General features: G+C 38.8%; 1 protein-coding gene across 12 annotated transcripts in view; it reads right to left on the reverse strand.

The window, feature by feature from the left end:
- The window catches only part of tenm4 (teneurin transmembrane protein 4), a 144,182-nt gene that overhangs the window by 110,781 nt on the left and 19,375 nt on the right, over nucleotides 1–14,026 (reverse strand). For 11 of the 12 annotated variants that reach the window (XM_082503103.1, XM_082503102.1, XM_082503101.1 and 8 more), the window contains one exon: nucleotides 14–299. In XM_082503103.1, the coding sequence (XP_082359229.1) occupies nucleotides 14–236 (223 nt within the window). In that variant the 5' untranslated portion in view covers nucleotides 237–299. Of the gene's footprint in view, nucleotides 1–13; nucleotides 300–5,568; nucleotides 5,642–14,026 lie in introns of those variants that run through there. The other variant, XM_082503106.1, reaches the window with a different exon arrangement.

Below are 14,026 nucleotides of genomic sequence, written 5' to 3' on the forward strand. Positions count from 1 at the left end.
TATTTTGTCTAACCTTGTCGGTTGAATTCATCCACTTCGTGATGAACCATTTCCTTGACACGGGTCCCGTAAGCCATCCTGGAATCATGGTCGAAGGCTTTTAGTGTTTCACTGGAGCTGTAGGACTTTGCGTTGGGTTTACCGTCCTCGCTGTCTGCTGAGGAGCTAGTGTAACGGCGCTCTGTGTCCTGCCGAGCAGTAAGTGAGCGGTAGGGTCTACGTTCCTTCACTTCCATGGCTGCCTCCACACTACTTCCAAAATCAAATGTGTGTTACAATGCCAGTTTAGTTTGAGAGTTCTGTAGAAGAAAAAGAAAAAGAAAATATTTTAGCCTTTATCATCGCCCAAAATAAAGTTAAGGCATTCAAATGTGTATAAAATATGTCTAATTCAAACATGCTCATATCATTTCAGGAAGCATAATGGTAGTATGTTAAAAAAAGCCATTACTGACTATTTTCAAATAAAAATCTCCGTACACCCACATACACACACTTAACCAAGCTGCTGCAGAAACATATCAAATGCAAATGCATGCCCCCGAACAGCGCATGCATGGCTCAGCACACACAATGAGAGCCCGGAGAACCACTAGGATTAGATTTCATAAAATATTGCACAACAAATCTTGCACCTATAAAGTTTACGGTGCAAGTCTCCCACAAATATTCTTTTTTATGTGCCACATAGAAATGCTGGGACTCCAGCATCTGTAAAAGTGGCAGGTGTCCCTCCATGAATTGTGTTGTTTATAAGTTACAAATCATCACCAGTTGGAAACGGAGGTTTCAAACAAATCTAAGACTACTCTGAACCCACAGAGATGATTAAAATCTGCAACATAAAACTACTACTGCCAAACAGAACACAGAGTATAAGATCTACACAGAGAAGAACTTTAGGCATTCAGCTATGTGGTGCATTTTATTTTCTTGGCGTCAAGGACAAACTGTTGAAGTGAAAACAGAAGAAAATAAAGATAAAACTGCAAGACGTTGCTGTCTCAGAGAAGCACGACATAAATCAATGGGTATTAGTACAGTGGACAGCAATTTTTGTCATGCAAATATGACATTCGAAGTGACCACGTGGATATAAAAACATTTGATCACATCTACAAATGTCACTATGAATGGAAACCTTACAAAAATGCTTGATCACAGTTCACTCTGAAGCTCAGAGTAACCTGTATTTCTGCTTCATCCAAATGCATTGCCATGATAATTATATTTCACGAGCTGAACACCTTACCATTCATGCCACAGGGTTCTTTTTCAATTCTGCCTGCCTCAACACTTGACAATGAATTACTATAACCAAACGCAGGATGCAACTCACTGGACGCTAGAAGACGGCTCTCTGAACGAAAGATAAAAAACACACCAGGCAAATCTGGGAGGTTTAACTGACAATATGGCTGCGCTGTTCAGACAAGGATTTTTTCACAAGATAAGCTCTTTATGAATACTGTATGAGATTTGTGCCGGACAGAACAGTAAACAATAATCCGTAGTGAACTATATTTGCCCTTTCTCCAAAAAAAAGTTTATTTTTCAAAGATGCCATTGTTGGAGTTGGGGGCTTTCTTTTTTGTACGTATTGACAGCTGAAAAGATCCTGGTGATTAATGACTTGAGGCCTCAATAGCAGGACCTCTGCCACATGGGGAGGTGGAGGGTTTTGGGGGTGGGGGTGGGGGCGTAGTGCGAATGCTCCCACTCTTCTGCCACAAGAGCACTTCAGCTGCTCCCAACATTTCAAATGCAGCCTGTATGAGTTGCTAATTTTTACCTTTTACTCGAGATCCTTGATGCTATGCAAATGTGAGGTACCAGACAACAAGCAGCTTTCTAAAGTTTCAAGAATGTTCTGTAAAGTGCATTGTTTTTGTTTCCTGAGAGCTGGGCTCAGTGCTTTGGCCATCTCTGTTTTGCACAGCCCTTCCTCCTCATTACTAATCGGCTAGTATGCAATGAGATGTAGTTTTGAGACCATGGGAAACCTCGTGAAGTTTTTTCAAAGAGGCTAACAGACTATGCACAGTGACAAATGACATGGGATGCAAATGTTCTCCAGTCTTGAAACCCTATCCACCTTAAATGCTGCTGTCAGAATTTTTACAAAAGGCACCTGTAAAATGAAACGGTGCTTAGCAACATCTGACATTATCATTGTGTTTCAGTGCCAGAGAGCAAAGCTGTTGTTGTTCTTCATCTGCCCAAGTCTAAATCCTGTGAGAGCGTGCCAAAACAAAGGAAACGCCACCGTTATTCTAATGTACTTTTGTGTGAAGATAATAAACAGAAGGTTTTATTTTCCAAGTTATATCGTCACTCACTAAAAAAATAGAAGTAATATGTGATACAAAGCCTATTTTTAAAGTGTTATTATCATCTCATGGTAGGCTCAAGGGAATGAACAAAGTGCCTTGAAGCACCGATGGAGAAGGTTAATGAGGGTATTTTTACAAAGACTAAGAAAAGTTATTTACAAAGAACATTAAAAAAGACATAACTGCCATGAACTGAAATCTCTAAAATGAAGATAATAATCAAGCTTTTATTCTAAAGACAAAGTTCTCCTAAAGCCTTAGATGCAGACCTCGAGCAGTGCCAAAAAGACGCTAACTGCATATCTATGGAATGATCCAAAATCAATTGAGGTCTCTCTGGATAGACAAAGAAATGATGGATGGTCTATTTTCCTCTCTAAAGCAATTGCAGACTCCACATTTTTCAATTACATTGTCTACAACTGACCAGGGTAGAGTCAGGTTTGTCTGTGGGTGTAAAGCAGATGTATAGCAGCTGTAAGCAGTGCAATAATGTGGTTCCACAGAAAAGGGCTTGCAGGGAGTATTCAATAATAAATGAATTGTCAGTTCAAGTCATCAGACACAGTGATGCATAAGGTCCTTGTTGAAATATCTGCTGGGAAGCAAGAACAGATTTAAAAATCATCTGACCCATTCAGTACTTCAAGGTGCATCGGAGATCACAATCAGCCAATACAACTTAGAATGAGCTACCATAGATAAAAGAAAGACCACTGGAGCTCCCGAAGAAAAAGTCACAATTATGAAGTAATACTTGCAAATCCGCATTCTTCAGGAACTGGATTTCACTCCTTAGGAAGAAAGGTTAAAACCAGTATAACTTACTGGAGAAAGGTTAGTGCTGCTGCTTTCAGACGGAACGTAACCAGCTACCAGCGACATGCAACCTGGAATATTAGCATGATAAAAAATACAGTTTTTAACAAACGGACTAGCCAGCTGTTCCAATCTCTTCCAGGGTTCCGGTTAATTTTAGTTCAGGCCATTTTTTACCTGGTTTGTATAGTCTTATTAATTCAGTGTTAAAAAGCAATAAACCTTGCCTCTATAAATCTTCACAGTTCTCCAGTACATCAGCGTCACCGCTCATAAATGGTTACTCGGGTTAACTGATTTCTGCTTAGAAAATGAGTTACCGTTAAGTTTTGCTGAACAAACTGCAGTCAATTAATTCTGTATAATCAGCACATCTCAACTCCCCAAAACAAACTTACGCTAAAGACAATTCTTATGTGATTAAGTGGAAACTGCTGTAGCTGCAGGAGTTCCTTGTTCCAAAGGTAGTCTTTTGTCTTTCACAAAACCTGGCAAAGCAAAGCATAAAATAAACCACCTGTAGTTTATCTGTAGTGCAAAAGTAACTTAGTGAAGCTCATGTTAAAGCACTTGTTGAGGTTTTTGTCTGGAGGTTACTATGGCCATTGGTCCAGTGTCAGGAGTTAAATATGTGATCTAAATAGGTGGGAGGCAATTGGGGTACAATATAAATGCAAATGGGTCTGTACTATCCATCAAACAATTAGCAGCGTGCTGAGAATTGCTATTCAGCACCGGTGCATATAAATCTAGCCTTCTCTCGCAGCACAACCCTGTTTTCCATTATAATTAACTGCTTGCTGCTCTTTACATGTCATAGATTTTTCAATGCAGTATTCGAGACTAAATGGTAACATTCGTCACAGAGTAAAGACTTTGCAATTTTGGACCCTGAGAAAAAAAATGGCAATGAGAAAATATTTACAATATATTTGGTTATGGCAACAACATGTTTGTTTTTCTATTGTTACAGAAGCCCTAGGACAGAATTGTGATAGGGTCAATAATTTAAGATGCGCATCTCCCAGTGTGACTGCTGCCATGACCTACATCTACCGCCCGACCAGCCAACCAGGACAAAACAACATGCTGATAAACACAACGTAAGCGCCATTGTGAATTACACAAAACAAACCTCAATTTAACATAATAATATGTTAAAATCTGCAAAACAAAATGTTTGTGAATCCAACAAAGAAGAAAATCAATTTGAGCCGTGGCAGCAGAAGCCATGTTGCCTTGCATGATGTGTCCTTCAGCTGTTATCACAACAGTGCCAAGTATGGATCATGGAAGGGAAAAGCAGAGGCTTCGCATCCATGTGATGTAACCTACAATTCAGTTGGTATTATAACATTCCTTAAAATATCTCTGGTATTATTGTTATAGCACAGCCTAAACGCACTGAATTTAATATCATACTCCAGCACCTTAGAGCATTTTCACACGGTGTTTACCAAATTCCTTTGAGTATTTTCCAATGCAATTACAGATTACTTGCTTGTGAAATCTCTTAATTGATTGATCATAAACACTGGCATTTAAAGTTTTCCTCATGAGTGATGCTATTTTAAGATAATAGCTGATAAGTAACAGCTGGTAATGTTCAGGTGCATGAAACAAAATATTTTAATGCAAATGTAATTTAATAAGAATGTAAGTTTTAAGGCTATGTACTAAATCTAAATAATATTGCAACTGATCATTAAAATGTTAGAACAGTATTATCTGTAACACCTACTGTAAAGATACAATACTGTGCAAAAAGTCTATTTTTCTGTATACTTTGCTTCTAAGGCACAAAGCTTTCTTGTCATTTATTTTAGGTTATCTTGAGCAATAGTTCTTCAAGTTTTTTTTTCTTTTGACACTGGCTAATTTTTCAGTCCAGTACTTGTAAGCTCACTATTTTCAGAGGGATGCTCTTTTTTGTTAAGCCTACAAAGGACTTACACATTAAGAGAAAATTGGTAAAAATAAATAAATAAATAAATAAAAATGTAAAAAAAAATGTACTGTACCTGATATCTTCAGACACTTTGTTACTAGCTGCCTGTCATAAAAATGCATTATTTGGAGTTAAATCTTTTAGATACTACAGTTTGACAAGCATAAAATAGCATTTTTGCACCAACAAAGGGATTCCCAAAGAGGTATGAGCCAAAAACCGGGCCTATATCAGCAGTCTATGCTTAGAAAATTTGAGGAAACTGGAAAGATGGAGGACAAAAGAACAAAAAGTGGAAAAACTCTATTTGTTTTTCCAGGGGGGAAACATTTATGCTTTGGGGCTGCATTTTAGCCAGTGGTGTTGGAAAATTTTTACAGGCTGATGCAACACAGACGATGATGATGATGACCACAGAAAAGTACAGTCAGATCACGCATGTAAATCTTTTGACTGGCAATGGCTTACTTTTTTAGCATGATGATGATCCCAAACACACTGCCAATACAGCAAAAGCATACCTGTATAGAAAAACACACAATGGAAAACTATCACATCAATTATGGTTTGGCCTCCCTAGAGCCCATACCTTATATTTATTGAAGCAGTATGGAATTTCCTTTACAGAGGACAGAACAAAAGGCTGCCAACATCCAAAGAAGAACTTTGGAATACACTTCAAGAAGCCTGGAGAATTATTCCTTAGAAATATTCTTTATCACTTGAAGGAATGATAAGAAAACTTGTCTAAGGCAGTTCTGACTGTCTAGAAGAATAAAGGTGGTCATACCAAGTTTTGACTCTCAAGCTCATTAAAATAGTACAAATTCTGTTTCTGCCTATTTACTGTATCTTCATGTAAGTTTGCCCATGTTTTACTAAATAACTGCAACTATTTCCCCCTTTAAAGTTATCAGGCTAAAGCAATGTATACATAAGAGATCAGGTGAAAAACTTTTACTTATCAAGTCACATAGTCAAATAATCTGTGACAGAAAGCTCACAACACTGCAGACAAACATCTACACCTACAAGCAGCTCATAGTGCAGCTCAGAGGAAAATTGGGCAGGTATCAGTAACACTGTCTACAAGGTCTATTGAAAGGAAGAAGTGCTCCATGCAGGCTCCATTTATTTCTTTTCTGGAAAATTTTCACATGCTTAGACTCTATAGAAAAGCCTCCTCAGCCAACAGAAAGGTGTGTTTTCAATAGAGGAAAAAAGAGCTGGGTAGATGGGGTCGGGGGGCTGAATGGCCTGCCAAACAGATCTGAATTCAGTAGTGCTAATACAAGCTGCGGAGGAGAGGGGGCATAGTGGTGGTGGGGAGGTATCTCAACAGCCGCCTCCTTCCGGGATCAAAAGCGAGCCCCACCAGCGCATTAAACAGAATGCGTAAAAGCCTTTACATAAACAAAAGTAGTCTGGGACCAGTGCTGCAGCACGCTCCCTGCTACTAATCACTCTAAGCAATTCAAGGTTTAGCCCTGACAGAAGGAGCAGGCAATGGAATAATGCTTTTAAACCAGCCCGGTAAATAACAGAGAGAAGCAGTCTATTTATTCACTTTACACCACTGATATACACTGCTGGCCTTGGCAAAATACAGAATGCGAAGATTGATTCAGAGTTCTGTACATACACATGTTAGGAATTAATGGGAAGACAGGAAATAATATGTTTTGGTAAGGTTTGCTGTCCCGAAGAAAAAGCGAGACAGCAAATAAATGTGGAGTTCACGCAGGTTTGAAAGAGAACCTCTCCACTAGGCTGAAGTGCTCCGGTGGTGACCTGTCTCTCATTAGTCTGCGGACTAATGCTCATTACCCTGCAAAGGCTAGACCTGAATGATTTATAGTTTGGCCTGAAGTGAAACCAAAGCTAATACCAGCAAAGCAATAATCAACTTACTGTAAACGTCGTTGATATTTATTCTTAAAAATATTTGAGAATTTGCAGCTTTAGCCAGAGGAAGGTCTATGGGGCTGAAATGCTACAAATAAATGATGCACTGAACACAAATATTGTGTAGTGCTAGTTCCTGCTTTAAGGAGTGATTCATCGGAATTACAAAAACACCCTTCTTCAATGCGTGGAGACTATGTGTGTGTCATAACGCGGTTCAGAGAGGAGAACACATTCGATATCTGCTGCTGACCGCCTTCAAATACTGCAAATAGAAAAATTAAAAAGTAAAATCTATTAAGTAATAATTGTATTTCTAAAAACTGTTTATTTGGAACTACTCATATACCCTACCTAAAAACTATTTAACTGCAATATATTTAGATTAACTCCAGAAATCTCAGAGATGTACTGTATATTTTGCAGTACAAGCAGATTAAAATAAAACTAGACTGCCAGCTGCTACTCAAAAAAGGTTGTGAAGTTTTGTTATTATTATGATGGGGATGGGGGATTCTTGTGTTGATTTTTCCAAGATCAGCTTGCATGACTCAGTCTTTCCAACAGTGGCTGAGCCACAAAATCCCGTTGCAATACAATCAACAAACATCTTTCAGGTGACCTAAGCTTTCTGGCTATTGCAGGTCTCCTGTTATTTGCAACAGCGGCTGGCAACATTTGATGAAATTTCAAAATGTCTGAAATTAGCCATCTGAAATGTTTTAATTTGTTTTTGTCTGTTTTAACTGAGAAAGTTAAATATGTAGCTATATTTCTAGTAATTTTAGCAGTCTGCACTGCAGACAAGAGCAATTCATTTTTATAAAGTGGTTTGATAAATGCTGTCTTAATATCAGCAGGCCTGATTAACAGTTTTCTGTTGTTTTGCTTAAATGAACTTGGCAGGTTGCTAACACCAGTAAGTTTTCTGCTTTCCTTGATCTCAGAATACCTAAATATATGTCTTGGCATCTCAAAAGTGTATTTTACTCTTCTAGACATTTACCTCAGCATGACTTGTCTTGTTCTCAAGTGATCATTTCTATTTGGACTTCAAGTCTCCTGTAACTGTGCCAATACATATCTCCTTGTGCAGGGCTCAAAGAAAGCCTGTAGTACACAATATAGAGCACACTGTCAAATGTAACTTAAGTTTCTTCATAAAAGTAGCTCCAGCCTGTTGTCTATAATTGGAGCATTTAGAGCCATCCACTAGTAATCAGATCATCTAACCCATATTTTTCTTCAAAGTGCAATCCCAGCATCAAGCTGCACGTTGAAAATACCCTGCTCTGTGTTTTACTCTGTGACAGGTTGTTGGAGACGAGGTTAATAAATGGCCACCATGTTGCTCTTAAGGAGTGGAAGAACTCCCCGCAAGCAGAGTGTGAGGCAGTGCTCTTGTACTGCTGGATACCAATTACAATCTTTCCACACTGGGGTCCAGAGATTTCCTCATGATAACTCATGTAGGGACCGGACAAAGAACTGCACTGCAAACATCACAGACTTAGCAATGTCTTGCTGTCACCACTGTCACTACAGGAGTCTGTATATCTGAATATAACTTAGAGGACTTTTTTGGGGGTTTTTTCTTTTTTTCCTTATGAAAAAAAAATCCCATCATAGGCAGTGTAGTGGCTCTGCAAAGCTGAATTTCAGTGTTAGCAGCCCAAAAACTAATAGTTTTAGTCCATTTATGCAAGGATTTATATGCATTATATGCAGATGCATTCTCATCTTTGATCAAAGTACAATACTGAACCTTAGAAGGTGCTGTATATAATAAAAGCATCAATCAATCACATAAACTGCAGTCATTAGGTTTCTTCACAACAGCAATAATAAAGATCTTAGCTGCACTTTGCAAAATGAATCAGCTCGAGAACATGAGACGCACGCCATAACCTGATGCACAACAAGAAGCATACACGACCGTGTTGAGACAACTAAATCTGCAGCTGTTCAATATCAACAGTAAAAAATCAGCACACGCAGCAAAGCTAGACGAAGGGTTCCTGCATGGCAATGATCTTACTCTTAAGTGCTTAACTGAGTCATCTCCACAAGCCCTGCTTTGACAACCACACACCTCCCACATCTCCCATCTCAGCAGCCTCTGGGTGGGGCTAATCACCCTGTAGCTTCATCATCGACCGGATGACAGCTCCGGCTATAAAGATGCAATGTTTTAAAAGGCGTGGCTGCTGCAGTGGCCTACTGTAAACAGAAAGCACCCATTTTCTAGAGCTGAAAACAGAGCATTGCAAAATTGCATTAAAAAAAAGAAATCTCTAATAACATTGATCATGAAGAAAGAAATCCATTCTTCCATCCTCTCGGTGCAGACAAAAATTCTAAGAGGATTTTCTTAGGGCACTAAGAATTTGCATATGTTGATTTGCCCTCAACTGATTATAACATGAAATGGCTGAAGGGTAGTTTGGCAGTGCTGTGTTGACCTGCACAATCCCCTTTCTCTGCCTCTAAGGCACCAGAGGTTTGCACTCTCTGATCCCACCGGCTGAACATTAGACAGTGCTGAGGCCTGCAAAAAACCCTCACGCACAAACGCCTGTGCATTTTCTTTTTTGGCTTATCTATTATCAGTCCTTAAAGCAGCTTTTATTCTCCAGCGAAAGCCCTGTGTTATATGTTATTAAAACAACAACAACAAAAATCAAAATCCCATATGTATTGTCTCTTTTTTAAGCCATTTTGATTGTTTGCGCATAAGAGGGAAATGCCCTTTCATCTATCAGGCCAGGGCACTGCATCCTCTTATATATAAATTTAATTCTCCGAGTAAATTAGGATTGATCACTACAGCTCTAGGCCACAATCAGCGTTTGTAATTTAATAACAGCTCGGCCCTAGACAGAAAAGGATACTTCCATAAATAAAACCATATGAGAGCCAGCAAGTGCCTATAACATTCGGAGTACATTTGATTACCATCTCTCTCTCCACAGGTGTGCTTTTAGCCTTCTATCTTCAAAGAGAGCCAGTCTGATATAATGCCACACTATGTGCATCTTCACTGTTGTTTTCCTGCACTAAAGGGTTTTACATCATACTTGCATCAGCGGATGTGAGCACCCCATGCTGAAGTCACTGCTAAGCAGGCAATGCCCATGGAAGCCAGGCTGAGGTGATCCCAGTGAGACAGAATCTGTCAGAAGCGCCGTGCCCATAGACACCCAGGGTAATAAATTACCCAGAATTAACACGTCAGCCTGCGCTCCACACAGTAGCCGCACTCGGCTCACACCATGCTGCTTAATGGATCTATTAACCAAATGGATACAGGGGTGCACTGCTTCCAGACTTGGATATTAAGTTATTGTAAAGCTACCAAAATGTAGGCTGGCAGAATCTGTGTACATGATTGGTTAAGAATATTATTTATTATGAGAATTATTATTTTAATCTAGTTTAATCTACTGTTTTATTGATATCTTTTTCTCTTTGTGAGGTGACCTTGGGCTTTAGGAAGGCGCCCTCAAATAAAATGTATTATTATTGTAATGTATCAAGGTTTGGTCTTCACTGATGCTTGCACATTATTTTTCAGCATGCTACCTTTGGTGGGTAGTTATAATGTCCTGCGCTTCAGTCAGAAAATCTATGCAAAAGTACACTAAAAATAGCAGCATGCTCAGAGGCCATCTGCAGTGTTCCCTGTGTCACCTGTTTGGGAATTCCTCTGGGATGTGTCTCTTGGCCTTTAAGGACATACTTTGCTATTGATGTCTATCACTGATGGCAGGGGATATTTAGCAGACAATTCAAAATGCCCACTGCGCAGTCTGTACCTGCTTGGCATCTCTGGCATGCAGCCAGTACTGTGACATGTTGACAGCATGGCACACGGCACCAGGCAATTTTTGACCAGAGCTCACTCATCACAAAAAGTAAATAGAGATAAGAAAGAGAGGCTTCATACACCTCTCGTTTCTTTTTGGAATTCCTGAATGTGGCACAGGTGATAGACACTAAAGAAAACACATCCTTTGTAAAAGAATAAACAAAAATAAAATAAAAACGGAGACTAATACTTTATTCTGAATAAAATGCCAATTGTCTTTTATGGGCTACAATAACTCCCACTGCTTTAACTTTCTGCTGTTAGGATAGCAGTATCATTTCTTCCTCCTCTTTCTCTTTCTTTCCCACTTTTTGCATATTTTGCATGCATCAAGGAAAAAGACCTCTGGAATCAAAATGAAATTTTTATGAGTGAGAATGCATCAAACCTGAAAAGCAAAGATGTATGACTCTTGAATGATAAAATCTTACTGAAAAGTTAGGCACAGTGATAGAAACTTTTGCAATGTTAAATATGTCATTTAAATTACTTGATGCCCAACGTGGACGGGATTAATCACCAGTTATCCAAGGCTGCGCTCCCCATGCTAATGCATTCCTTGATAATTCTGACTGCAGTACACAGAAGTATTTGATCTGATTGCTGGTGTTGCCAGGTCCCGATAATCAGCAGCAAAACGGACTTTGCACTCTACTTGGGTTCTCACTTGAAAATGACTCAATAACTCTGATGTGTAACATTATATTTGCTACATAGTTTCAAAGATTTAATCCAAACATAGTGAAAAGTCCAAATAAATCATAGATTCTAATTAAAAGCTACTTTCAGTAGCATCAGTATAAAAAAAGCAGTATGGCACCTTTCCTGTGGGCATGTCTCTCAAAATACTGCCAACCTCACCCTAGTTTGAAGGGTGTCCAACCACTGCTGCCAGTCAGACCACATCCAATTTGTGAATTGTTAGGTGCGATTAAAACTGGCTTTTCTGAAAGAGCAGTAACTGAAAGAGAAATGTAGCCATGGAATTTGAGTACCGAAGACCCAAAGGTTTTATATTCATTTCAGAGTAGTGACTAACTTTAATACAGTTCCAAGTTGTGTTTCAAAACACATGTACTCGCTTGGCTCCATTTCAAGTGCAATCCATAACTCAGGCTGACTCAATTCACCAGTCAAGCAAATGTCAAGAACTAAAACAGGTCAGAATAAATAACAATCCAGTACCAATTAAATATCTAGAATAAACAAAATAACACCCTAATGATTTGACATCATGATAAGCATTATTGGTTAAACAAAACCTGTTTTTAAATTATTTTACATTGAATGAAAACCTTAAAAGACAAAAAAAAAAAAAATCTAATTTTACGAGATCGTTTTTTTATTCTTTTAGGTTGTGTCGCAAGTTAAATGAAACAAATTGAGGAAAGAAAATATTGGCATGCTGGGGTTGAAAATTATAATCTGCACTTCACAGAAGACAGACAAAAGGTAATTTTATTTTATGTTTACACTTAAAAATAAATCTAATACACTCGGCATCTAACAATAACGGAATACTTAAATGTGTTTTAGAGAACATCGGAAATAAACTTTGTCCATACCAAACTGATGACGGACATCACAATAAAACTTTCCCTTCTGAATGCAGAAAGTGAGTACCATAAAGGCTGAAAAGAGAAAAGACCTGCTCAAGAGCACTCATCATGCCCCCTTTTAAGTGGGGTCAAGAAAGACCATGTAGAGTCATGAGCATGAGCCCTCACCCAAAAACCCCACTCTTACCAAGCATACCATGCAGCATGTCTTTCACACAAAGACCAGGCTTATTCCTTTGCACTCATGGTGCTCTCTCCTGAAGCCTCTTCTGAGGTGGACCTGCTTAAAGTTTAATGGGAAAGCTCATGAAAATAGAAGACCTGCATGAAAAACATAAACTCTCTGCTCAGGATGTGACACAGTTAGGGAATACATTACAACGCAGGACAGAAAGATCTGCAGGCAAAGGAAGAAGTGAATAAAAATACTGAACAAATAACACTTAATTGAGGTCAGTGTGATTGAACGCTCCAAGGCTAGGATGGCTTTAGCATAGGTTCCAGATGGCAGGCTGTTATTTCACTGTGCCCTGCTAATACTGCAGGATTCGATGCTGGTAACCTGAGTGTCCCCTGGGCCCCCTGGCTCCTCCACAGCACTGAAATCAGGGCCAAGCTCCCTTCGCTGCTTCTCTGCAGGTTTACTCAACTTTGAAAAGGGGTGTGTTTGGATATAGTAGTGGAGGAGGGGTGGGTGGGTGGGTGGGTGTGTGTGTGTGTGTGTGTGTGTGTGTAGGTGGGGGTAGTGCAGTGGTGCTGGAACAAAGCATGTTAACACCATCTCTGTGTTTAACAAGTTCTGAAACAAGCAGGGTTTTTCCTTCAAATCCTCATTGGCTGGTGTTTCACCACTCCATGACACAGGAGAAAATCCTAGAGTTTATACTTCTCTTTCTTCTCCTTTGCTGCTTTTAACTGACTGGAAAATACTCATTGTATAACTTAAATGTCTAAGACTAACATTTAAATATCACTCACTGCTAATTCCTTGGCATCTTTGGAAATGACTTTAAATCCACTGCATTCATGTGCTTTGATTTTTGTGTTGAGATTAAAAAACATTTGAGAACTTTTTATTTATCAAATTTCTGTTATTTTCTTGAAATTTAATACAGCTGTATGTAGACACTGGCTCTAGGCAACATAGAACCAATCTATAAAAAAGTAAATAGAACATTAGGTAATTATTTTATTACTTAGTTTAAATGAACTAAAACTTGTTAACCTATTGCTTTATTTGTCAGGAACCAGAAACTGAATTAATAAATGAAGAGATACCTTGTACTAGAATTAGATTGTTCATCTCCGCAATCCCTTGATGATGAATGCAATAATAAATGTTACATTTCAAAACATGCTAATGGTACTTTAAACGATTCAAGGATAGATGAGGCATTACTAATCAGTCATGACCCAAGTTCAGTACTCAAGGAGGCAGACTGCTACATTTGCAAAAGCGCAATGTATTTCACCATTCCCAGATAGCTGCCAAATGTACGAAGCTAAACATAATTATTGTACGTGAATGATACAATGATACAAAAGAAACAGTAGAAACAAATCTGCCCCAAGAGTCAGAACGTTAAAAAGGAAA

The sequence above is a fragment of the Aulonocara stuartgranti genome, assembly GCF_965226115.1.
Source record: "Aulonocara stuartgranti genome assembly, chromosome: 14".
NCBI lineage: Eukaryota > Metazoa > Chordata > Actinopteri > Cichliformes > Cichlidae > Aulonocara > Aulonocara stuartgranti.